General features: G+C 42.9%; 1 protein-coding gene across 1 annotated transcript in view; it reads left to right on the top strand.

The window, feature by feature from the left end:
* brinp1 (bone morphogenetic protein/retinoic acid inducible neural-specific 1) overlaps positions 1–27,595 on the top strand; it is a 115,822-nt gene that overhangs the window by 71,370 nt on the left and 16,857 nt on the right. Inside the window, exons 5-6 of the mRNA XM_053617699.1 lie at positions 8,516–8,621; positions 27,167–27,403. Coding sequence (XP_053473674.1) covers positions 8,516–8,621; positions 27,167–27,403 — 343 coding nt within the window. The remainder of the gene's footprint in view (positions 1–8,515; positions 8,622–27,166; positions 27,404–27,595) is intronic.

Here is a 27,595-nt window from a genome sequence, read left to right as displayed (position 1 = left end):
TCTCCGCCGTGTGTTGACGTGCCCCAGACACTTCAGCTCGCATTATAGATCGTGTCACAGACAGAACCAAGAGCAAGACAGTGGGTGTGTGATGGCCTCGGAGGATTTCCTCATCTACAGCTGCGTTTCTTTTCCTCCCTTCTTTTCTCCCAGCACTTATCTTTGCTCTGTCAATCAAAGTGGAGACACAAGCACTAAAACTTTACCTTATTTGATGTATCCTCATCATTCAGACATCTTAAAGCTCAGCTCTTTTCCTCTGAGATCCATCAGCTTTTAAAGATGAACGGTGCCACCGCGTCTCTTCGGGGCTTCTCTCCTTCAGGACGCTCGGGTCAGGATTTTTTCCAGACCAAGCCGTTTCGAAGCCGAAATGATTGTTCCATCGCTACACTTGGATCAGGGGATTTGACACAACCGTTCTTGATTGTCTGATTATCGTATATATCATTGTTCAAGGGAATGCGTAAAGAATTGCACGCAGCCAAGGCATGTCAGATGTACACTCATCATCCTGACATCATCCTAACGCTCAGATATTTCACTCTGAACCTCGGAGGATCTCTCAAACTTGACAGTGATGTTCCTACCACTGTTTGGATTTTGGACAGTGTTTACTATGTGAACAAGCTTTTGGGACTGAGGTCTGTTTTGAGGCAGAATTTATTTATTATTGAAGGACCGAGCACTCAGATTAGGAGGATTTGTGTCTACAGCTCTTCATTTGGAGGCATCTAATACTTCTACACAGCACTGGTTTTATCGAATACATATAGAGGGGAAACCGAGCGGGCCCGAAGGTCACGGTGAGCATGCTTGTAAGCCTTTGAGATCCGACAACCTTTAGATACAACCGTTTGAAGATGAACTGCACCATCAAGTAGCCATTGATGTTTGAGTTCCGGACATTGTTTACTATTTGGGTTGGCTTTGGAGATGCCTGGAGATCCGTGTTGAAGCAGATGTATTTATTATTGAAGGATTGCTGAAGTGGAACACTCGGATGAGGAAGATTTGCTTCTACAGCTCTTGGTTTAGAGACATCCAATACTGCCACACAGCACCGTTCTTATCAAATAACACTAGAAATACATATAGAGGGAAAACACCGAGCTCCTGAAGGTCATGTTGAGGAGTGGAAACACCTCACTTGATTGGTTTTCTTGGTTTGGACATCCTAAATCTCAGGTTTTTCCTCATAAGCCTCTCACTTGATTGGTCTTCTTGGTCCTCCGAAGATCCAACAACCTTCGGATAGAACCGTTCATTCAAAGATGAACTGCGCAAGGAAGTAGCCATTGACGCTTGAGTTCTGGACATTGAGTACTCTTTGGGCTGGCTTTCGGGATGCTTTGGGATCTGTTTCGAAAGCATATTTATTTGTTATTGAAGAATTTCTGGAGGCGGATGCTCGGATCAGGGGATACGCTTCTAAAGCTCTCGATTCAGAGGCATCCGTTAATGGTACACAGCACTGTTTCCATGAAATGTCACTAGCAATACATACTATATGGCCAAAAGTTTCAAGGACTGCTGAAGAGGAATATTTGTTTTCTGTAACGTCACTCGATTGCCAAGGTCCGCGTATACCATAAAGAATCAAGAAGAAAGAGACGTTTGAAATGTTTTGTTAAGTCACTCGAGAGCTTTATTTGATCATTTCTCACTGCTCGGAGAAACTAAAGCTCTGGTCTGTCCCAAGATCCAGCAACCTTCAATCGACATTATTTGAGGATGAACCAACCATGGCTTTGGCCACCTGTACCAAAAGAGTTTAAAAGAAAACAATATTGACTTCTCTCCCAGGTGAAGGATTGCTGAAAAGGAACACTCGGATCAGTGAAATGCAAAAACGAATGGCGTGAAAGAAAAGAAAGTGATATTTGATGTGCCGTTGAAAAGCTAAAGCACCTTGTTTGATCCGCCACTTAATCACTTACAAAAGTTCAGATCTTTCCCATGAAGTCTCCAAAGGTGCATGAACCTTCGTCAGCATTATCTGAGGACGAACTGCACCATAAAGTAGTTGCTTCGTTTTGGATTTGAACATATTGCCTTCCTTGGATTTGGGCCAGATTATTATTTATCTTCTACACTAAGAAGTTTTGAAGGAAAAATAGGATCGCTGAAGAGGAACACTTGGATCAATAGATAATTTTCTGCATCTCTTGATTTGCAGGGTCCAATTATGATAGATACAATTGTTTTCATGTAAAAAAGAAAGAAAACAGAGACAAAGACATGCTTCATCAGTGGTAGTCTCTTGCAGATCCTAAAGCTCAGTACTTTCTTTCCAAGCTCTCAAAGATCCATCAACCTTCAGATGACATCACTGAAGTATCCATCACCGTATGGACCAGGGAACACACTTGCACCAAACTTGTTTGACGAACAAACGAAGCAGAAGTTATTGGATTTATCTCCAGGGTGAGGGATTGCTGAAAAGGAACTCTTGGATCAGGAGGATTTGTTCCAACAGCTCTTGATTCAGAGATATCCGATAATGGTCCACACCACTTTTCCATGAAATGGAACTAGGAAAGAGAGAGAGAGAGAGAGAGAGGTAGAGAGAGGAGATAAAGAGGTCCCCAAGGTCAAGTTGAGCAGCTAGAATGTTTCAGAGATTCTAACGCTAAGATCTTTTCCCTCTATTCCACAAAAGAGCTATCAACCTTTTCGGAAAGCATAATTCAAAAATGAACTATGCCATGAAAACCACTCAGGGGTGTTGTCTGAATTATTTATTTATTCGTTTATTTATTTTTTCGCTTTGGAGATCTTTGGGACAAAACTGTCTTCAGACCAAACAGTTTTCAAGCAGCGCTTATTGATTTCGCTCCAGGCTGAAGAATCGCTCAGGAGGAACACTCGGATTAGGCGGATTTGCCGCAACGATTCTCGCTTTAAAGAAAGTAAAATTCATGTCCTTTAACGTTACACGCGACTGTTTCGATGGAACACGACTAGAGAAACGGGAAAGCGCTTCGGATGGAACAGCACCATTATCTAGACAACCTGCCGAGTTCAGAGAAAAAGTTTGAAGCTGTACTTCATCCCCCGGTTCTTTGAAATGCGTGTAAATTTGAAGTCCGATATGAAACTCGATATGCGTTATCAAAGAGTAAAAACGTATTTCTTTTTTGTCTCCCTCTGATCAAAACCACATTCATGAATAATCAAAGAAAGTCGATTTTTTTTTTTTTTTTTTTTTTTTTAAAAGTAAAGCCATCCCATCCATATCAATGTGTACACTGGGATATACAGTACTATCGAGCCTCCACGGCATTAGACATACAAGACGCTACGTGGAGTCCGAGTGTAAGACAAGGGATAGAGCATAGATATTATTAAAAAAAAATATACAAAGTACACACACACAAAACCGACAGACCCGGAGCAATATCTGGGGAAATTTGTACCTTGTAATGTGATGACCCATCCGGTAATCCACTTAAAGAAACGGATGGAAGGATGTCGTCGGTGTATCTTAGATCAACATTCCCTTGTGTATATGTTCATTTATGTAGGACAGAGCTGTTAAATAAATAAAGGGAGTGGTCGGGGAAGGGGGTCTTTTAAAATGGCGGCACAGTGGAGCAGCAAGTAGCGTTCTCACCTCACGGCTCCAGGGGTCACCGGTTCACAATCCTGAGCTGAGGTTTCTGTGGAGTTATGTGGGGTTTTTTGCAGGTTCTTCCATATATCTGTGTGGGTTTCCTCCAGTTTCACTGGTTTCAGTGGGTTTCCTCCAGTTTCAGTGGTGGCTTGGCGGTTAAGGCTCTGAGTTACTGATCAGAAGGTTGGGGGTTCAAGCCCCAGCAGTGCCAAGGTGCCACTGTTGGGCCCTTGAGCAAGGCCCTTAACCCTCTCTGCTCCAGGGGGGCTATATCACGGCTGACCCTGCGCTCTGACCCCAACCTCCTAACACGAATTAGAAAGGTGAGGAGCAAATAATAACACTTGGGAATATTAGGGGGGAATATTAAGTGGGGGGATTTGTGAAAATGTGTGTGTGAATGTCTGTGTATTGTCCTGAGATGGACCGGGGTCATATCCAAGGTGTAGTCCAACCCCACGCCCAGTGTTCTCAGGGCAAGAGACTTACTGTATGTTGCACCCAGCAGCGCAATATGCAATATAGTGATAAAAGGGGAATTTTAGTGCCTCTACTTGAAATCTCAACGGTGCGACTGATATCTGCTTTCCCAGAAGTTCAGGGTTTTTTTGTGAACAGATTTAGTTCAGAAGACAGAACTAATACGATGCACCTTTTGGCCCACAAACAGCCCTGCCATTTTCATAACTACACAAAGGAACCGGATGGCGTCGAACGCAGACGCTGAGGCGCATGCTAATTTACGCTAGCCTGAAAGCGTATATGGTACACAGCGCCGCTTTGGTGCATTGGGACTGCGCAGATCATACGCCTTGCATGATAAAGATGTGATTGTGTTAAAAGCGGTGAAAGCAAAAAAAAAAAAAAAAACAACCAAACATCAAAGTAGCTGAAAAAAGAATAGGAATGAATATAAATGAAGTCTGAGCCACAGATCACACAGTAACTCTTTTAAATAATTTTTTTTTTCTTTTTTACAAAACACACCCCCGGAGACCGAATCGCACATGCGGGACACCAGGGTTCATGTGCCTTTACTTTCAAAAGTGCCTAAAATAGAATTTCATTAGGAGGGCACCAGGTGACGGGGCGTAATAAGGAATCGCGGCGGTCCCATGATGACACGACTTCGCCTTACATTCCTCCAACTCCAATTTATTCTCCCCAGCTGCCAAAAAGCCTCAAATCTTTCCCTCTGCCGCCTATTTGATAAGAGCCTGCTGGCTATGAATGTGACGGTCCTTAGCAGGAGAAGAAGACATCACGAGTGTGTCATTCGGAAGAATCCGGAACGTGAGACTCGCTGCAATTATAAAGCTTTCAACGAGCAGACGGACAGGACAGGACTTCCTGCTTGAATAAAAAAGACGTTTCTTTTCATTTTCTTTTAATTATTTTTTTTATTATACAGCGTCCTGTAATGGACGTGTTATTTGCAGATAGAAGACATGTTGATTGTACGCTGACAGTTAGAGGAAATGTTTGGCTCGGACCGTTTTCACCTGATTAATTTCGACAGGCTTTCAATTGATCAAAAACTCCGAGACCGAATTTTATAAACCGAGTGCAGAAAAATACCAGAAAATACGATTATGTCTTACATTTATGGTTTTTTTTCTTCTTCTTCTTCTTCTTATGACATTCTCGCTTATCTCCGTTATTATTGAGGCTTATTTTCTGCCTGAAATCCTAATCGCCTAAATCTCCATTGATTTCTTTTTTTTTTTTTTTTTCTTTTCCAAGCACTCAGATTTTTTTTTTTTTTTTTTTTTTTGTCCTATAACCAGACTGAACATTTAGCATGCGTTCCCGTTTGTCCAGCATCCTCCGGAGGCCTCGGGCTTAAAAGATTAAACCCATTTTGCAGCACGTAACATGTCTTGCAGATGTAATGAAAAGGTTTTTTTTTCACAGAAGAGCTTTCAGAATCGTGATTCATAATATTTTCCGAGCTTATTCTCCGATAAAAGCCATAATTGAGCTCGGGGAAGAAGAAAAAAAAAAAAAAAAAAAAGAGAGAGAGAAAAAAGTCCCATTTTCACCTCCAAATGTTTTGTGTTCAACATGACCTATTTGCGTTCTTTCAAGCATGAGACCTGTGGGGAAAAAAAATCATTTCCGAAGTTGTATGTAAGATAAATAATAAGCTAGTCATCCACACAGTTCCTGTTTGAATGTTCCTATTTTAGAACTGCTGCTCAATGCTTAGGGCTCTAGGCTACTGACCAGAAGGTTATATGTTTAAGCCCCAGCACCACCAAGCTGCCACTTTTGGGCCCTTGAGCAAGGCCCTTTACCCTCTCTGCTCTGCCCCTAGCTTCCTAACAAGCTGCGATATGCGGAAAAAACGAAAAGAAAAGACTTTTACTGTGCCGTAATGTACAGGTGACAAATTAAAGCTTCGTCTTCTTGAGGATGATTCTCATTCCTCGGACTTTTCAGCGCCCCAACCACAAAAGCTCGACTGCTCCGTTAATACCGCAAGAGACAAAAGCTACACCGTTAAAAAGCGTCGGTTTGATCCGCTCGATTGCATCAGACGTGCGCGGCGAGTCGTGTCTGCCTTCTAGCGCTTTCCCTCATTTTATTAGGTTTATAAAACTCATACAACCACAGAGAGCTTTTCAAAAGACTGCTACACTCGCCATCAAGTTTATTAGGTACATCTTAACACCTACACACTCCTGCAGTTACTGTATCTAATCAGCCAATCATGTCAAGAGCTTTGGGTAATGTTCACAATGAACAGCATGGGGGGTTGGGGGGAGTTGGGAAGCGTGATCTCTTTGACTTTGTTCGTGGCACGGATGTTGGTACCAGATGGGCTGATTCGAGCGGATTTTCACACACAGCATTCTTTGGAGTTTACACAGAACGGCGTGAGAAAAACCTCCCCCAACAAAAAAAGCACTGCATGAGTGACAGTTCTGTGGATGGAAACGCCTTGTTGATAAGACCGGTCAGAGGAAAATGGCCAGTTGGTTTGAGCTGCCACTCACGCAAACTGGACAGTCGAAGAATATCACCTGGTCGTTTTCCAGTCTTCACCTGTCCAGTCTGAGTGAGTCCGAGCCCATGATAACCTCAGACTCCTGTTCGCGGCTGACGGGAGAGGAACCTGATGTGGTGTTCTACTGCTGTAGTCCATCCACCTCGAGGTCTGATATATGGTGTATTCCGAGATGCTTTCCTGCTCACCACGTTTGTAAAGAGTGATTATTTGAGTTACTATATATAGACTTCCTGTCAACTCAGACCAGTCTGATCAATCTCCTCGGATCTCTCTCATCAGCAAGTTGTTTCAGACTGTTGTGTGTGAAAATCCCAGGAGATCACTTTCAGTTTCTTGTATTTTAATTCTAATTATTTAACAATTTATTCTTGTTTGTTTTTCCCTTTGTATGTAAATATACGTTTATTTAAAGTCTATAGTATTTATATAGTTCACAAACATACTGTACGTAATCTATACATACTAGAGGTCGACCGATTAATCAACCGATTGAATTGATACTGAATGAAAACATAACACTCAAAATAAAACATCGCCGACCTTTATTACAATAATTAACAGTACCGACTGTATCGTGAAAATGTACGGCACTTTTTAAAATAAAATAAATATACAAATATGAATATATACAAACTATTAATAATTATTACGGTAAGTAAGATGTACAACCAAACTGAACCAAGAAGTAGCACACCGAATAACAAAATAAAAACAGAGACACGGAAAAGGAATCGAAAACGCTTCAAATAACACAACAAAATTGGCCAGTGATATTTTTTATTTCACCTCTAGAGGCCGCTCTCGTACTGTATAATGACAGCTCACGCTTCTCAGCCGCTCCCGCGACAGACGCAACCGGCATCGGTGTGGATTTTTTGCCGTTAAGCGCAGTTGTCGGTGCCGATTGATCGTCAAAACACATCGATTGTTCGCCCTCTAATACATACCATGCCTTTGGTATTAGCATAATCATGCTGTGTTTAACATTATGCTTCAATTACCAACCTCATCTCAATCTTTATTCTGTAAACTGTAGCAATATCTCAAGGACGATAAAGTACAAACAAATGAATTCATTTTTGCGTCCTGTTTTATTCGGTAAATAACAGATAGTACGATAAGAACTTTAATAGAGGACTTTGTTTAATGGCTGAGCGCTCTTAATTTTAAACAGAGGTGCTTCTGCGGTGCTCTGACAGGGATTAGCTCTGGGGAAATACAGAAAGAAAGAGCATTAAACTTTGATAAATGTCAAGCTTTTTTGGCTCGGTCTTTCCCGTAGACTTTAACAGTCCTCCTCCGAGACGAGAGGAATCAGTCTGGACCGGCCGACGGTCAGCCGTTAATTAAGGAGGCGGTAAAAAAGACACAGTGTCAAGATCCCTACCTCATGCTCAAATGCTAAAGGGAGGTTTGAATTGTCTAATTAGGCTGACTAAAAGTTTGGTTGGCGGAGCGCTTCTAACTTTCTCCAGGAAGTAGTGGGCAAGTCAAGCTGTTTGAAGAAAAAGCCATGAGCACTTCACCCTCTTCTTCTTTTTTTTTTTTTTATAAGCAGAAATAAAAATCCTTAAAAGGTTCTTAAAAGGGAAAGGAGGCTTTGTAGCCGGTGATGGGGCCCGCCTGAATGTTAAAGTGTTTCGAAAGCTCTCCAGAGCCGTAAGGAAGGTACACCTTCACACCGTCTCCATAAAAATGCAGATGTGGACGGCGAGGTTTTAAAGTGGAGACGCGTCTCTATGACTCCCACGTTCATATCCATGAGCATTGGCGTCGCTCACATGCTCGTGTATGCTGCGTGACTCAGTTCTGTTTAGCGGTATTCCTTTTAGAATGTTTTATATAGCTTTTCGGTCACTTTACACGCCGATTTTGCTTCGTCGCAGGTGACGGAGACGAGAACCGGTCCTCTCGGCTGCAGCACCTACGATAACCTGGACTCGGTGAGCTCGGTGCTGCTGCAGAGTCCTGAGAGCAAACTACACCTGCAAGGTAAGTCTAAACCTTCATCCTAACTCGGGTTCTTGTTAAGGAATTAAAACACAATCTCTGCTGGAAAAATCAGCCGCTCAGGAGCCTGGGATGAGCAGATTTCACGTCTGGCTCATGAGGTTTTTTTTTTTTTTACTAATACACTTATCAACCAGGAAAAGGAAAAAGAAAAAAACAACAACTCCTTATTGACAAAATAAAAGTTTTTATTTGCTATGTAGCTACGTTTGCACTTTATGCTAGTGTGACGCACCGCAATGCCTCAGAAAATGCCGCCTCAACATGGAAATCTGTACTCGGGAAGTAAAAAAGGTTTCCTGTTGAGATGAGCACATGACGTCATGTCAGCATGGCTGCTCATCGACAGGCAGCGGTCATTTTCACGTCACTACTTTATTTGCTTTAGACCGATCTGCGTCGGCACATTATTTGGTTAAATACATATCAACACTGACCATATAGTCCGCTGTCGTGAGAAAGTAAATACATCGTAACCGTTCATGTTAGCTTTCTAGCTTGTTGCTAACGAAAACGCATGAAAAATGACGCAATTCTGGGTTCAGATGTCCCTCTGACGAGTTTAGTCGCTTTGTCTTTGTGTTTACAAGCTACTGTAATGTAATTCTCAATAACAAATGAGACTACTTAACACTACATCAGAAAAAAAAAAAACAACAACAACGAACGCTAGTGAGTGAGTAAGCGTATTAGCGAGTTTACTGAGGCTACTAGCTAAAAGAAATCAGACTTTGGAGTTAAATTGAATACTATATATAGCTTTTAATTAGCCTTAGCGTCTAGCTGCACAGCAACCCTCGTACCCTATGGATGGAACGATAGAAGAGATAGAAGAGCCCTGATAGAAGAGGCCACGCCCATCATGAACGAAATGGAGCTGCCAGTTTTTCCTCAGAGTCCAATACATTTTTCCGCCTTAAGCGGAAAGCACTATCTTGACGACAAAAACAAAACGAGCGTATCACGTAGTTAAGAACTGATGCGATTAGCTGCACACTCATTTTTATAAAAATTTTTAATAAAAATAAAATAAAATAAAACCGCTACAGTAGAACAGCACAAAGGCGCAGTATAGGAGGAAAAAGCGCCTCATCAGGCCAGGATGCTGTAATTGTGTTCTTGCTCGATTTATCATCCACTTGTACATCTGCTGTCTGTCAGAGAGAGAGAGAGAGAGAGAGAGAGAGAGAGAAAAGAGATGAAAGACAGTCACATCTGCAATTTTAGCCCCGGCTCATATTGCTTTCAGCTCCGTCTGCGCAGGTCTCGGCGCTCGGGTTTTTACAGAACGTCTGTGAAAGAGAAATGTTTTCCTTGCCATTCAGCTACGCCCCAGACACATGAATTCATCCTGAAGAGATTGCTATGTCTGTACGGATTTGGATAATGACATTGTCTGTCAAACACACTCGCAACTTTCTTCGGCTCACGGGCTCAGGTATTTAAGATGATATTTGTGCGCGTCTGCCGGCTCGATGTCGACGCTCCTGGATATCAAATTGCCGTCTAGTGTCCGTGATAAAGCAGAGCCATCTGCAGATTGTGTACTTCGGCTACAGTAGCTAGGGGAAATTATAGGTAGGAGCTTCGCATTCAGCTTCACCTGCAGAAGCGCCGCGTTTGTTTGTAAAAGCAGCTGTTTGCCATTTCGATTCGCTGCCTTTTTGATTCAAGCGCTTTAAAAAAATAAATAAAAAAAAGGCATTTTGTGATCATGTATATTCATCGAACACTTCTACGCAAGGTGAGGAAGAAAGCGGAATGTAATCCAAACATCGGGTGAAGGGAAATTGGGTAAGAAAGCTATATCTGGCAGGAAACATTCCCTCATGTAGTTATATATCAGGGTTACAAGGGTAAGTAAGGAAAATCAATTAAAAATCAGTTTTTCTTCTTTCTTTTTATTATTTATTTATTTATTTTTTAAAAACATAAAAATACATAATTTAATTGGGAGAACGGTGGCTTAATGGTTAGCACATTTCCCTCGCGCCTCCGGGGTTGGGATTTCAGAGGCGGGGTCGTCTGCCTTGTGTCCGTGGAGTTTGCATGTTCTCCCTGTATTCCGGTGGTTTCCTCCGGGTACTCCGGTTTCCTCGCCCAGCCCAAAGACATGTGTTGTATTTCCAAATCGATGGGTTGGCACCCCGTCCAGGGTGTCCACCACCTTGGGCCCCGAGTTCCCTGCAATAGGCGAGAGAGTTAGAAAGAGAGAGAGAGAGAGAGAGAGAGAGAGCGAGAGAGAGAGAATCAAGACCGCAGAGGGAATGAATGTTTATAGCTGCTATAACATAAGCGAGAAGAGGAACTAAGTTGAGTCATAGATGCAACTTAGTTTGAGAAAGTATGATGTGTTGTTCTTGATTAAGGAGATAACTGTAACCGTTGTGAAATCGCTGCGGTATAATCTTAATCTTCCTTACGTAATCCTCATTAAAAAAATGAACTGATCTAGCTTGATGTTGTTGGTAGAAGCACGGATATGTAGATTTAGGGATGTATTTGCGGAGTAGGAGATTTCAGTACTGGAAACGACACCAGAATTTATTTATTTATTTATTTATTTATTTATTTACACAGGATAATGTGTAAGTTTGAGTTCTTATCAAACCGTTCAAAGGCGCTCTACCTCTTGCTGCTTCTCCAGAACCACGACCGCTGAGTAGCTATGATGAATATTTCATTTCGTAGCATCATGGACAATGTTGTTATCGGTTGCAACTCGGTCCATCTTTCATCTGTCCTTCAGTGTCTTTTTCTTTCTTCCTCTCTGAAAGATCGTTTTTTTTTTTTGTTCTTCTTCTCCCTCCAGCGATGTAACAGCTGGAGAGAATAGCCTTTGATGCTCTCGGTCATTAAGCTTCCTTTAAAGCATTATAAACAAGCGATGACAGGACATCTCTGTGGTTATATGGATTAGCCATCTGGCACGTCATAAAAGTAATGCAAATTGTTTATACGTACGCGAAGTTTAACGATGAGAACGGATGCTGGAGAGAAGGCTTATGATGTCCTGTGAACAAGAAGATAAACAAATAACGAGAGAATGGCTGCCATCTTCTCAGCACCGGGGAACTCGGACGGTCAGACGAATGACGAGGAATTGAAACGAACCGCAGAGCGATTTCATTCCGGGCAAAAACTCCGTGCGTTTGCTGAATGCCATTTTACATCGCGCTATAAACCTAGCATGCGATGATGCTAACTTGACGCCTGGGTCTTTTATAGGGATTTAACCAAATACAAGATAGTTTTCACTCCTACGACAGACCCGAGTGTCATGATTGCGTCATTGCTAGCGAGCGCATCTGACCCTCCATCTTTCCCCCGCTATCATCCGGTCGTGTTTTTACTCACCTCCGCGCCTCAGACCCCACAACAGAGCCGTAGCGCATCTTAGCGAACATCACGCCGGCTCCTGACAGATCGCTGTTTTAGTGTCGTAACGCAAACACACACGCTCCTCACATGACAAGGGGAGAAAAACAGAAGAAAAAAAATAAAGGCAGATGGTGAATGGAGAACACCACAGAAAAAAAGTCTGACATTTCAGAAAATAGACCTGACATTTTGCGGGGAGTCAGCAACACGCGCGAGCTGCGGCGCGGCTTATTTTAGCGAGCCGCAACATTTATTAAGTGTTCTTAGCTGAGCCGGGAGGTCTGATTGACACAATGAGATTTAACGGAGAAACAGACGAGCGATCACGGCAATCCGAGGGAAAACGATGCTTCCGTCACCTCCCATTAGGCACTAGACTGTTTTGTCTGTATTTAATAACAAATTACAAAAGGTCACAGTGAGAAGAATCATCGTAGCCATGAATAAAATTGCCTTCGAGTTCACGCGGTGACGTTCAGCTGCGGACGGAGCTGAGTGCTGACGTCTGAAGTCTGTGATTCGTCCGCATTTCCAGCCAGTTTCCTAGAGGTCTTTAATGAATATTCGAAATGTGCTCGCTCGCCATGTACGTTTGCATATTCATTTGCATAAAGTGTATCATCGTACCGTAACGATATGTGAATGTAGTGTATGTGAACGTGAATCTTTTGAACCTGGTATGTGTCTTATAGACATTTTATATGGGCTCTACATTCATTTTCCCGAGCAACGGGTGCAATTTAGTACCCTTGTTTTTCTGAGAGTGATAAGACTAACCGTGTTTTTATCCCACTGGCTCACTTTAAGAAAGACGTTGTCTCACCAGCGTCCTTTTAAAAATCGAATTCACGCTGTAAGCATATCTTGATATGTTTCCTTGTGGGTTCTATCCGAGGGACGAGCAATGAGAGTTCAGTACCCGCTGTACCCAACAGCTCATTCGCACGGACTTGTACAACGGATTCTCCACAGAAACCCATTTCGAATGTTGTGTAGTCTCTGATATGGTGAGGTTTTCTGTCCAGAGATGTTTATTTAACATTCATGGAAGGAGTCTCCAGCGTCAGCGCTTTGGAACACTCAGAGGTAAAGCTGTAACGTCAAGTTTTCCAAGTTTTGACCTGTCTTAGTAACTTCAGAGAGAGAGCGAGAGAGAGAAAAAGAAAGGCCGGTGAGGAGACTGCTGTTTATAGCTGTGAGAACGGGAACTTGTTTCGCAAGCCTTCCACAACATTACAGGTAGCTATGAATGGATATAACAAGCTGGATGAAGACGTGGGGTGTGAAGGTTGGAAGAAGGTAGAAGAACTCGAGTGTCCTGCACAGAGCCCTGACCTCAACCCCACTGAACACCTTCACCTGGGAACGATCTGGAACTGGAGTCTCCTTACCATCACAACATCAGCGCCTGACCTCAACCCCACTGAACACCTTCACCTGGGAACTATCCGGAACTGGAGTCTCCTTACCATCACAACATCAGCGCCTGACCTCAACCCCACTGAACACCTTCACCTGGGAATGATCTGGAACTGGAGTCTCCTTACCATCACAACATCAGCACCTGACCTCAACCCCACTGAACACCTTCACCTGGGAACGATCTGGAACTGGAGTCTCCTTACCATCACAACATCAGCGCCTGACCTCAACCCCACTGAACACCTTCACCTGGGAACGATCTGGAACTGGAGTCTCCTTACCATCACAACATCAGCGCCTGACCTCAACCCCACTGAACACCTTCACCTGGGAATGACCTGGAACTGGAGCATCACAACATCAGCGCCTGACCTCAACATCACTAACGCTCTTGTAGCTGAATGAACACAAATCCCCACAGCCACGCCCCAAAATCTAGTTGAAAGCCTTTTAGCAGCAAACGTGAGGCCAGCTCTATATCAAAGATGTTCAGCAAGCACCTGTGGTTACGATGGTCAGGTTTCCACATACTTTTGGCCATATTGTGTATATATATTATCGCCACATTGCTGTGCTATAAGAAGAATAAGAAAACACACTGGGACGTACTTTGAGGGGTTTTTTTTTAATGTCAAACCAATATGTTACAAACAGATTTCCTTGAAGACGGACGAAAAAAAAAAAAAAAAAAAAATCATCAGCAAACCCTGTGGTTATAATCTCACAGTAATTTGGCTATTACATGAGTAGACCAGGATTGATCCCTCTTGATTTTTATCCCCGCTGGATGCGGATTCAAATTCACGATCGGTGTTAATCCAGTCCTGTAACAGTCTGCTGTGTGAAGTCGAGATATTAGGTGTGCCTTTTATCTGTGGATGGGTCTCTTTCACAGAGTTGAATGACTTTGCCTCGAGACAATCAGCAAACAGAGATAATGGCACAAATTTCCATTTCCAGACGCAATAAAATCAGCCTCAGCATCATGTATGGCAGCACGCAGTTGGACAAATTACCTAGCGATGGATTTCCTTTTCATTATATTTTAATACATGTTGCTTTACTGCATCGTGATGTCATTGTAGGTCTGCGTGCTTATCATCGCGTCGGTGTTGCAGTGGCCAGATTGTGTCTATCAGCTTCTCGGTAGGGATTTTCAGAAACCAGACGAAGTTCTGATTTTACTCTGGAGTTGAGCCAGAACAGGCTGACCTTCAGGCCAACATGCTAGTGGTGAGTACCCAGGACATTTCTGCGTCGTGACTAACACCAGACCTAATAATAAAACTCTTCTGGGACTATAAGTTGTCTTCCTAGCACGTATGGCAATAGGATGTCTTCCATGCCTTCTGCAAATCATTTAAAATCTATATCTTTGACGTTTTCGTTTCCCGACATCTTCAGGACAGCAGTTTATGCTTTAAGTGTCTCGGTACAAACCTACAAACCATCCCGAGACTGTTGTAACATGAACGGACCCTGATATATGGAAGCCATTGTGAAGCTTAGCTGAAGCCGAGTGACCTTCTGTTGTTGCGTAACGTAAACAGCGCGGTTTTGTCCACAATCACAGCGGAGTCTGCTCTGCCAACTTTATTCAGCCCATATTGTACCCTGCTCTTTAACCTCCATCTCTGACCTCCCCTGACAAAGACTGAGTTGTGCGACAGGCTTCCCAGCATGGCTGCCATTCAAGATAGCAGAGAAAACAGCATGGCTCGGAGAGATGGCAGTCTGAAACGTTCCAGCCATAGCAAGGTCAACGTGAAGGGGGAATAGAGACGAGCCTGAGAGATCATTATTAACCCTGAGGAGTCAAAGGCACTGGCTGAATCCCAAATGTTCCGTATCTCTAGGAGGATTCTGCTGGACGTCCAGTCTCAGTCTGCTGTCCCTTGTGCGGGTTTTTTCGTCTTCTATTTTCCTTCTCAACTGGTGATCTGCCGTATTTTTTCTTGATCGGGCTCACGAGGAACCTGCAAATGTAGGGCAATAGAGTTCCCCGATTAGTCCAAGGAGGGAGATCTGTAATCATCATCCCCCTGGTTCGATTGCAAGTTTAGCTTTATTGATTCGGCGGACGCTTCCTTTCCAGAGTGACCTACGAGCAGAATCCAATCTAATCATCAAGCACAACAGGTCAAGGTTAATGGTCTTCCTCAGCGGCCCGATGGTGATCCTCTGGCCGTCACGGGAAAGAACCTTAGCTCCGAATCTTAATCGGAGCGCAAGAGCTGAAGAATGTTCCGACACGCTAATGGAGACGTGCCTTGCAGACCTGCAGGAAATCAGCAGAGGTAGACGGCCATGCAAAATCTTGCTAGATGTCGCTAGGGAGACGAGATACGTTTTCTCCGTGCCGTTTGGACCGATGGGAGCAGTCAGGAAAAAGTCTGTCGTTTGCTTCCTCCTCTCGAGCATTCATTTAATTCGGTAGGACCTACGTCGTTTCAGGTGAATCTCTGTTTTGCAAAATGGCGAGGAACGAAACCACTGGGATAAAAGCACTGCCTCCTGGAGTACTGTTTAAAGTAAAAAAAAAAAACCCAATGCTGTCATTTTGAGTTTTTTTGAGGGATTTCAAAAGGTCAAACAAGTTGCAACCTTTTAATCGCCATGAGTCGGCACACCAAACGTTCTTTCTGGAGATTTCGACAGGAGGGAAAGGCTGTGCTGCCGCCAGTGACATAAATCAGAAAAGCTAGTGCATGCAGAAGCTTTCATCTAGGTATTTCTGGTGACAGGAGAATACAAGAGTCCCTTTTCTCTCTCACTTTTCAAAGAGTCGCTCTTTTTTGGCAAGGCTTTGTTATCTTTAGGCCTGGGAAGCGCTGATAACAGTAAACGATAATGCAACAAAAGGGCACAGAACGGTATTGCGTTTCTCTCGGCCGGATTTAGACTGAAATGCTGAGGCAGAAGAAATAAATAAATAAATAAATAAATAAATAAATAAAATAACATCGAGGGAAGACACCTATTAAAGCCGCGTCATGTCTGGTTCGTGCAGTTCAGAGCAAGAAATAAACGAGTAAATGCTTTCATTGTGTAAATATAGCATGTGGAGCATAAAACGATGGAGAAATGTACTTCGACGGCGCACAATTTCCCGGAGCTCTGTTCGCGAGCTTTACGAGCTCTTCTAGGAGAAATGGTACCATGGACGAGGGAAATATCTCTTTACTGTTAGACTGCAGGTTCAAAGAAACATCTACAATAGTGGAAATGGACCCCAAGAGCTGAAATTAAACGTATAGACGGAAGTAAGTCCTTGGTATCCCATAAGACACTTTTTCAAGGGCTCAAGCTGAGGAATGATGTCATTCCTAGGAATGAAGGAATGATGGCTACAAAGATCTCAAAGATCTACGATAAAGCGCGTACTCACTAAAAGGTGTTAGTGTTCCAGCCGGGTCCCGGCACCAGTTTAGCTAAATTTCGTACCATGAGTCTGAACAAATAAATAATAAGGTCAGAAATGATGATTAAACCCTCAGTATCCAGCCACAGCGGTTCACGTTTTGCTCTCCGTCATCCCGGAGAGTCAATATCCCTCAATAGACATCTATTTGATTGGTTAACTTGTTTAACATAAGCAGCCACGATTGTGAACTCTCGTTCGGATAAGCAGCTTTAGATAAGTAGCAAAGATTACGTGAAGCAAATCTCCGCAATCCACTGAATTAAATTTCATCCATTTCACACAGGCTAAGTGTATTAAATTTGACTTTGGTATAGAGGACAGTTTAAACGTGTATGGACGTTCTGAGTTCTGAGTGTTTAGGTACATACGTAGACATTATTTAACCAAAATTATATTATCATAACATCATCAAGCCAGTTCAATTAGAATATAAGTTTTTTTTTTTTAAGTTGTTGTTGTGAAAGTTATCAAGCATGACGGTATGGAATCCCTCATCTCCTGGACAGCTGAATCTGAATCTGTCAGACTCGGTACTAATACCTGGCAACCGGAGTGCTTCTGCAACTCAAATTAAAGTTCAGCCATCTGCAGAGCGGGCTGCTGTGTCTTATAAAATAGATTTTTTTTTTTTTTCTTGTAAATAGATCTCAATCTAATTCCTGATGGAAACTCAGCAGAACCGCAAAGGTTGGCTGTGTTTCTCGTCGTTTTTAACCGCCCCCCCCAAGTCATTTATCCTCGTTACGTGCTGATGTTAACGAAACCTTCATGTAAATATATCCAAACGTTCCTTTTGACACACAACGACCACGTTTTCTTTCTACTTCGGCTTCCGGCTGCCTCAAAATCCGCACGGTGTGAACCGCTAAAATCCAGTCGTCTTGATTCGTATTGTAAATTCAATTAAGGCCGAACGAGGGCGAGTCGGACGGAGGACGGCGAGTCCGTCATCACATTAGCTCTGGCGTCGATAAATTAGAGAGGAAAAACAAAAGCAGATACATTTTCCAGTCTTCCGTCGCCCTCTATCTCTCTCCTCCACCCGTATTCTCTCTGCTTTTCTCTTCTTCCATGAGTCATGAGCCTATCCGGTAAGATTTATGAATATGTTCGAATAGCCTGAGCCAACAGTTTTCAAAGTGGTGGAGAGAAAATAAATTAAACAGCCCCACAGGCAATTCATCTGCGGTTTGATGGATTACATACCCATCATCACACTCTCCCTCTTTCCCTCTCTGTCGCCTTCAAATAACGGTGGGGGTTGGGGGGGGGGGACGACGACGACAAGTAAACAAACAAACAGGAACAAAACAAATCAATTAAGACGTACGTGCATCGGGGGCTGTCAGCGATAAATTCGGGAAATGAAGTTATGAGGAGCAATCGTTTCGAGCCGACGCGTGAGATATTAAAAGGTGAAAAATAAATAAATAAATAAATAAAACGTGTAATGAAACTATAAACCAAATCTTGGCTAGATGATGTCATCACATATTGCATTTTCATCACATCATGGCCAAAACAGTTTGCCTTATGGATTTGATTCAGTTTGGTTTTGGGTTCGGGTTAGCGTTGGCTAAGTTGTTAGCATGTTTGCCTCGCATCTCTGGGGTTAGGGGTTCGATTCCTGCCTCCGGTTTCCTCCTCCAGGCCAAAACATGCCTTGTAGGCTGATTGGCATCTCTAATTTGTCCGTAGTGTGTGTGAATGGGTGTGTGAGTGTGTGTGTGTCCCGCCTCGTGCCCCGAGCTCCCTTGGATAGGCGCCAGGTTCCCCCGTGACCCTGTGTAGGATAAGCGGTATAGAAAATGGACGAATGGATGGTGGGTTCTAAAGTGGACATTAATCGCTGCACTCAGATTTGCTCTATATAGAGATGTCTAATCACGAGACGGAGAGCACACCAGGGTTCCGTTCGAACGGACTACACGCTGCACTCGTCGTGAAAGCACCCTCAAGCTTTCTCATCGCAAACCAGCACATCGGCAGAGGCTCTGAGACGAATGTTGCTTTTTCGGACAGACACGATGACTGTAATCGAAATCTCGGGATGTCTACGGCTTAATCTCGCTCTGTTTAATGTCAAGCGACGTCGACGCCGAGTCTCACATCCGAGTCGAGTCGTGAGGAATCGCTCTGAGTGAAAAAGCTCGGCGGCTGGGCACAGCCACCTCCGTAATGCCGTATCATTTAGAAGATTGATGCCAGCGTGATTCAGTTCAATTCTCCGGGATGCCCGGCGCCCAGCTAGCTGATGAAATCTCTCCTGCGTGACCTGGGGGTCGGCTCCCGATTGGAGTTGGTCAATCTGGAGTGTGTTTCTGCTTGGACCAGCGGGCCGATAAATCAGCCGCTAGCCCACATTGCCGACCCTCTTTCCCCGCGAGCTCGGGCCCTGCTCGTTTTTTCTATTTTCTTTCTATCGATTTGGGGGTTTTTTTCTTTCTTTTTTTCGCTTTAGACGGTGTTTGTGACAGCTCGACATATCTGCTTGTACACGTTTATTTATGATGGAACTTTCCACTGGGTTTAAAGGTGGAATGATATGAGAAATCGATGCTACGGAAACCGTCCACCCCTACGGCATGGTTTTGGTATGTTCAGTCACGTTGGATTCTGGATTCTGATTGGTCAGGAGGCCGTAATTCATTTTCAATGAAGCTGCAAATTACAGTTGCATATGAACGCGCTTGTTCAAACACGCTATCGCTTCTACATATAAACGGGGGGCGGGGCGGAAATCTAATTTTATTTGATCTTTTCACATGGTGTATTGCACCATTAAAAACGTCCTACACGTTTCAGAGCTTAATCCGTCCTCCTCGGTACAAAGAGCATTTATTTAACCACGCTCCAAAAATGGCTCGTTTGGGCGTGGCGAGATTTGTGACGTCACACGGGCAAACGCATTTGCGTATGACTGCCCCTACAGCAAGACATCGACGCCTACTTTTACATCGTCGCACCGTTGGCCCCGCCCACTGGCGCTCAGTCGCCGAAAACAGTTCCGCACATGTTATGGCATAATTAATTCACAGGCAAAGATGTTAGCCAATCAGAGACAAGGCGGACAAAGGGTCATAAATCACTCGATTTTGTGTGTTTTTATTTTGTTTACACCTCAGGGAAGATGACAAAATAAAATAAAATATGTCATGACCCCTTTAAAAAGTACGACGTTCTTTACTTAAAAACAACTGGCAAATTTCTGTGGTATAAGAGGAATAAAGCATGCTGTCGGGACTTGTGTGTTTTTATAGGAAAATGATCAATGTTGTCATGGAAACAGTAACTCCACTTCATATGTAACTACCGTAATACTTCCTCTGATAGCACGCCGTGCAGCGTCTTTCACACGTCTTCAAAGGAAGATTTCTTTTTTTCACTGTTGGACGTGTGTGTTTTCCTACAACAGCACTACATAAAGCTCTCTACGAGTATTAGATCCATTCTGATAGTCCAGATGTCCATAGGACTGCTGACGTCCTGCGAAATGCGCCATTATGCTCGCATTGTCTGCTTGTATCCTGCGCACGGGCAGGAGGAAATTATTCAGCGATATTCAACAGTGAGGACAATTAGCCGGGGCGAAGAAGGAGACCAAAAATTGCACACGTCGATGGGGCCGGTAATCACGAGGTCCGCTGTCTAAAATTGGTAGGGAAGAAATTACACGGTGCACCAAATTACAGGTTGAGAGTCAGACGAGCTGTCTGCGGCGTCGGTCGCGTCCGTGCCGCTGAAACATCACCAGCGAGGCTGAACGCCGGACATATGGTGTGTGATCTCGACTCGCTCTCAGCCTGTGGTTATGTTTCGCCTGCTTTCATCTGACAGGAACGAACTCTCGACATTACGTTCGCGTTACGCGAAAGTAGAAAGACGTCGTCGATAAGATGCGAGATCGTTCGGTGTAAAAACACTCGGCTGCGCCTGCATGATTGATGAGGGTAATATACAATTTCCTCCTCGCTGTATCATTTTGCCCTCTTTTTTGCGTGTGTGTGAATTCGAATACACTCGCTTTATTGTGATTGATGGTATCATACGGCAGTACGGCAATAAAATTACCCTGTAAATGATTTCATGAATTGATCGATATTTTTCAATATACGTCTTTTTTTTATTATTATTTTTTTACGACGCTGAAGAGACCACCGCTTTTTAAAAAAAAACAAAACAAAAAAACAACGTCAAACCGAGTGCACATCACAGCGCTCTAATAATAACAGCGTCCTGTTCGGAGGTCGTGTAATTGCCGCACTTATTGCCACTGCACTGTGGAAGTTGGCTGACGTGTTGAAAAAGTAATATATAAATAGATTTGTTTTCACTTCGCGTGGCAACGATCCAAACAGGAATCGATATGCCTACAGTCAGAGTACCCGATCCAGGTTCTCGAGCACAACTGAGCCGCGTGTTTGATTGGATCGTTTTACGAGTTCCAGCACGCTAATTGGACCGATCAGCTAATAAAAAAGACATGCGGCGTGTCAACGTGGGTGTTTTTAGAGGAGAAATAAACATCATGCTGCATGGAACTGGGCGCTGGGGAGTCGAATGCCGTTATGGAAAAATAGAAAAGAGATGCTGGTGATGGAACGACTTCTTATAGCGGTTCATGCACAACATCAAATAGAACTATAAACAGTGTGTATAAGAGGAATAGGAAACTATTCCTCTTATACTATTCCTCTTACATGTTCTCCCCGTGCTGTGGGGGTTTCCTCCGGGTACTCCGGTTTCCTCCCCCAGTCCAAAGACATGCACGGTAGACTGATTGGCGTGTCCAAAGTGTCCGTAGTGTATGAATGGGTGTGTGAGTGTGTATGTGATTGTGCCCTGCGATGGATTGGCACCCTGTCCAGGGTGTACCCCGCCTTGTGCCCCATGCTCCCTGGGATAGGCTCCAGGTTCCCCGTGACCCTGAAGAAGGATAAAGCGGTATAGAAGATGGATGGAAAAAAATTTTTATTCATTAATAAACACTTTTTATCCATTTATACTTACATTTAATGTTCTGAAATGTTACCAGGCTATAAACAGTCGCCTCACTCTTTAGGAGAATGAATGATTTCTGGGGAAATTATTATTATTATTATTATTATTATTATTATTATTATTATTATTATTTTCTTTCAGGAGATTACTAGGCGTTCTTCTTAGAGGTTCTCAGTAGTTCTAATGTTAATTAAGCTATAATACTAATGATAGCAGCGCACTTTATTTACCGGATCTTTACCCGTGTTTGAGAGCGATAAATGCATCCAAAAAGGTCGTATTAAAAAAAAAAAAAAAAAAAAAAAAGAATTCAGGGAGAAAAAAAACAAACACTTTTCTGTCACTTATGCTTTTAAGATTGGGTTTAAAAAAAAGCGTTTTGGGATCATTTTGGAGAATTGTAAATACAGTCATTGTGGTTGACGGTCATTCTTTTGCAGATTGACACTTGAAGAGTCCAATATTCCCGAACAGCAGCTCCCTGTTTGAGATTCTGCAGTTTTTAGTCCATTAACTCTTCTGATTCGTTGGCATCGCTCACCAAGGAACCGCGCAGGAACGACATTACGCCTAATGTCTGAAGAAATCCCTCGGTGCGGACTTCCGCGAGCGTGATTCGTCCTGCTGTTATTACAGCCGTCATACAGAACAGAACAGCGCCGTCTCCGTCTTTCCGCCGCTCGTCGCTCGTCGCGTTCTCCCTCCCCAGAGAACGAGCCATTACGAGACTCGAGTGAAATCGGCTTCCGAGATTCAGCATGGGTATGCTGTGTTTGTGAGATCTTGGCAGCTGTTTAGTTTTCTGCTCTTCCAGAACGTGTGAAAGCAGCGAGAGAGCGCGAGATAATGTCACATGTGATCTAGGTGATGGCGAAAGAGAGAGAGAGAGAGAGAGAGAGAGAGAGAAAGAGAGAGAGAGAGAAGTTGAAGGAGGAAGAACGAGAGAAAATGAAGGTTAAGGAGTGGAGGAGAAGCAGATAAAGCGAAAGGAAAAGAGTTAAAGAAAGAAATGAAGACAATGTGGATGAACGATAGCAAGACATGAGCAAGATAGCAAGATAGATATATATATATCTTATATATATTTAGTTCCAGCGTTCTACTGTACGTGGAACTTTAACTTCTAACATGAAACTTTTCATTTCTAAGCTTCTAGAAAAGAAACACAACAACAGAAAACAAAAATAAATAAATAAATAAAAATAATCTACAAGGAAATACTGAAGGTTCCCCTGAAAGCCAAACTTTTTTATTTTCTTCAAAGAGTTTGTTATGCAGAACATTAGACCTTGATTAGACGTCACCTACGTACGACTAATAATTGAATTCATTCATTTTTATAGCACCGTGTACAGTATACGAATGATGAATGCATTTGCACGTCGAATTTTTTTTTTTTTTTTGCATACACGTACATATTTGAAAAAAACAACAACAAAAAAAACAAAAAACAAAAAAGAGAGAGATCTGATCTTTTCAGGAATGGTTTTAGCATCAGTATTCCTTTCATTTCTTTCTTTCCTCCTTGATGAAATATCTATGTATATGTGTATGAATATGAAGCGAAATATCTATGTATTTGATCTATCGATTTATTATTTATTTAACAAGGACGTCAGGTATCCTGTTCAAACCCGGAAGATTAAACACACTCCATGGCTAAAAATCGGTGCACACCCGACCATCACACTCATACTGTGTGTGTGTGTGTGTGTGTGTGGGGAATAATCACATATGGGTGTGACGGTCAGGGGTGCACATACTTTTGGCCTATGTTTTTTTTTACGTATGCTTCGTCACCGTGAGTATTCTCCTTCTGATTTCTTCCCCGGTCTTTTAGCCGATAATTATTTCATAGTGCGCACAAACATTTCTCACTTAAAGACCCCGATGTTCAAAAAAACAAACAAACAAACAAAAAAAAAATAGTTAATAAGATGGGCCGGTTTTAAGTCTGAGAGTGACAGCACTCACGACGTGGTGAGAACGAGGGATAATGTTAATCTGTCCTCATTACAGCCAAGAAATAATGAAACCGTTTGAGAGCGTGACTTCAGTAGGAGACAGCCACAGAGAGGGTGAGTGCGAGAGGTGAAACCCCGCTCTGGATGTGATTAGTCGGACTAGCGGCAGTGCCGTGGCAGCGTAACAGAGAGAAGGAGGGAGAGAACGAGGAAGCGAAGAGGAGTGAGAGCTGTTATTGTGAACTCGGGGCCGTTGGCACCGCTGCCACCGCCGCTGAGCTGCACTCATCCGTAATCTCGCCATCTGGATTCATCCACAAATCACATTAAAGTCTCAGGCCCAGGAAGACATCATGCTAAATGAATACTGGCTCAGAGATGGGGGGAGAGAGAGAGAGAGAGAGAGAAAGAGAGACTCACACTGGTGCCATCCAGCTCTTTGTGGTCTGATATGAATCAGCTCTAACACACTCGTAGCACCTCCGGCTTTTTTCACATCAGCACCGAAGCACAGCAGAGAAGCGTATGTGTGTGTGTGTGTGTGTGTGTGTGTGTGTGTGTGCAAAGAAGAACTAAATAAAGGAGCAAACTCGATCGCCGAACATAACATTAGCCTCCTCGCTCTTCTGTCGGTAAAATTAACGAATATGCAAATTACAGGGCTGCGTTATGAGAAAACACCATTTACCTCGAAACCTGCTGAGTTAACAATACCGCGAAAGTTTCCACTAGTTCCCGGGACGAACAATAGCACGCACGTGGTCCAAACGTCTGCGTTATTGCTAAATCTTTATTCGATTGTGTATATACAGAGCTAATTGGCAAAGTTTGCATCCCTTATGGATGCTAAATTAAAAAAAAAAAAAAAAAAAAGCGAACATGTACCTCAATGTAATTCCAAGAAGTTTAAAGAAAAGAAAAGAAAAGAAGAGAAAAGTCGGTGACATCACAGGGCGGAATATTATAAGAGAGATGATTCGATAGCAAAGACGTGAAACAGGTTTAAAGCGGAGGCTAAAAAGTTCATTTTGCTGTGAAGATTTGATTTTTATAGCGTTTTAGCATCGCGGCTCACAGACAAAAATAAACAAACTTTTACAGAGCGCTAGAGACACTCTCGGTATCTCTGCGCCACTCTTCTGCCTCTAATGCGCCTCTCTCATCTATGCCTCGAGTAGTTTGGACGTCCTCTCTTCCCTTCTATAACCGTGTCTCTTCTCTTGATGTTTCTCCTTCTCACGAACTTTCTCTATCTGCGTCTCAGAAACAAATACTCGCTCTTTGTTCTCTCTTTCATTATTTCTCTTTCAATGACTCTCTCACAGCGCGCACACGCATGAAAGGATATTATGTGCGGCCTGGTAAATAAGGCGAAACAGATCAGGACAGAACGCATCAATCATGGCTCCTTTTTATCCCATTATGGAGAACCCCCTCCCTCTTGTGAGGGACATTTCAAAGTCAAACCAAACTGCGGTCAAACTTCATTTGTGCGTAAACACACACACACACACACACACACACACACACACACACACACTATAACACGGCTTGACGACGTGATTACATAAACTAAGCCATGCTTTTGTTGCTCATCGTGTTTTCCAGACGGATATTAGACCTGTGTGTGAAATGCCTTTGCTAATGGTCTACTATAAACAGCTGTAATAGAATCAGTCATCGCAGCCTCCATCTCTTTCTGGTCTGCCTTTGCATCATCATCATCATCTTGCCAGCAGAAATTACACCAAATTGTGCATCATGCAGAGAAAATCATTGGATGCAGGATTCCAATCCTCACACACTGGTTCTTGGGTGGATGAAGGAGGAAAGCAGGGGAAGTCTTGGCCAACAGCTCACAGCCTCATCAAAATTTTTTTGAGGACTTGCCCTCTCTGCAAAGACTGATCAAGTGCCTTACATATGTAGACTAACTAAGAGACAGAACCTTAAGACTGAGACTAACCAAGAGACAGAATCTAAAGATTGAGACTAACCAAGAGACAGAACATTAAGACTGAGACTAACCAACAGACAGAATCTTAAAGATTGAGACTAACCAAGAGACAGAACCTTAAGACTGAGACTAACCAAGAGACAGAACCTTAAGACTGAGACTAACCAAGAGTCAGAACCTTAAGACTGAGACTAACCAACAGACAGAATCTTAAAGATTGAGACTAACCAAGAGACCGAACCTTAAGACTGAGACTAACCAAGAGACAGAATCTTAAAGATTGAGACTAACCAAGAGACAGAACCTTAAGACTGAGACTAACCAACAGACAGAATCTTAAAGATTGAGACTAACCAAGAGACAAAACCTTAAGACTGAGACTAACCAAGAGACAGAACATTAAGACTGAGACTAACCAAGAGACAAAACCTTAAGACTGAGACTAACCAAGAGACAGAACATTAAGACTGAGACTAACCAAGAGTCAGAATCTTAAAGATTGAGACTAACCAAGAGACAAAACATTAAGACTGAGACTAACCAACAGACAGAACCTTAAGTCTGAGACTAACCAAGAGACAAAACCTTAAGTCTAAGACTAACCAAGAGTCAGAACCTTAAGTCTAAGACTAACCAAGAGACAAAACCTTAAGTCTGAGACTAACTAAGAGTCAGAACCTTAAGTCTGAGACTAACCAAGAGACAGAACCTTAAGATTGAGACTAACCAAGAGTCAGAACCTTAAGACTGAGACTAACCAAGAGTCAGAATCTTAAAGATTGAGACTAACCAAGAGACAAAACCTTAAGATTGAGACTAACCAAGAGTCAGAATCTTAAAGATTGAGACTAACCAAGAGACAAAACCTTAAGACTGAGACTAACCAAGAGACAGAACCTTAAGACTGAGACTAACCAAGAGTCAGAACCTTAAGACTGAGACTAACCAAGAGACAGAACATTAAGACTGAGACTAACCAAGAGACAGAACCTTAAAGTTTGACCTGGATCAGGTTGTGTTTGGGGATAAACTATTCTTCCAATAATCTATAATTGAAAGAATATATATTTTAAAACATTCTGAATAACGCACAATCCATGTAAAAACACACTTTTCACGCTACCACAAGGCAGGCAGTAATAGGTGTTACTGAGTAAAGGCTGGTCTGTGTAAAGTGGAGGGGATTAATGATACCCATCTTCTACTGATGCTTATTTTGGACAATTCTGACAGAGCAAAAGAGCATGTGGTATACATGGAGAACACATTCCCAGAATTCTGTCAATCCCTGCTTTGTTCTTGATATACTTCCACAAGGTTCTCTTTAATGGGAAGTCAATACCTACCATTGTGTTGATTCTCTGAATGTTCTCTGCAGGTCTCCAGGTGATTCTTCCCGAGTACCTGCAGGAGAAGTTTGTGCAGTCTGCTCTAAGCTACATCATGTGCAACGGTGAGGGAGAGTACGTGTGTCAAAGCAACCAGTGCATCTGCCAGTGCGCTGACGAATTCCCACAATGCAACTGTCCCACCACCGACCTGCAGATCATGGAGAACACGCTCCGGGGAATGGCCGAGTCCTGGGCTGCTTCGTACAAGGATTTTGAGAACTCAGGTAACTTTGGAAGGTCCTCCAGTCCTGCTTTTTTTTGGTAATGGTGTGCAAATTGTTCTTCATTTCAAATGACTCTTTCAAATCGAGTCAACTGATTCGATTCTCTGTACTGTATATTGGGAGGTTCTAAATGAATCTAATCACCTATATTTTAATCGGTAATCCATTGTCAATTTTTTTTCAACAATCTGT

This window comes from Ictalurus furcatus, chromosome 28, assembly GCF_023375685.1.
Source record: "Ictalurus furcatus strain D&B chromosome 28, Billie_1.0, whole genome shotgun sequence".
NCBI lineage: Eukaryota > Metazoa > Chordata > Actinopteri > Siluriformes > Ictaluridae > Ictalurus > Ictalurus furcatus.
This window is presented reverse-complemented; position numbering and strand designations above follow the sequence as displayed.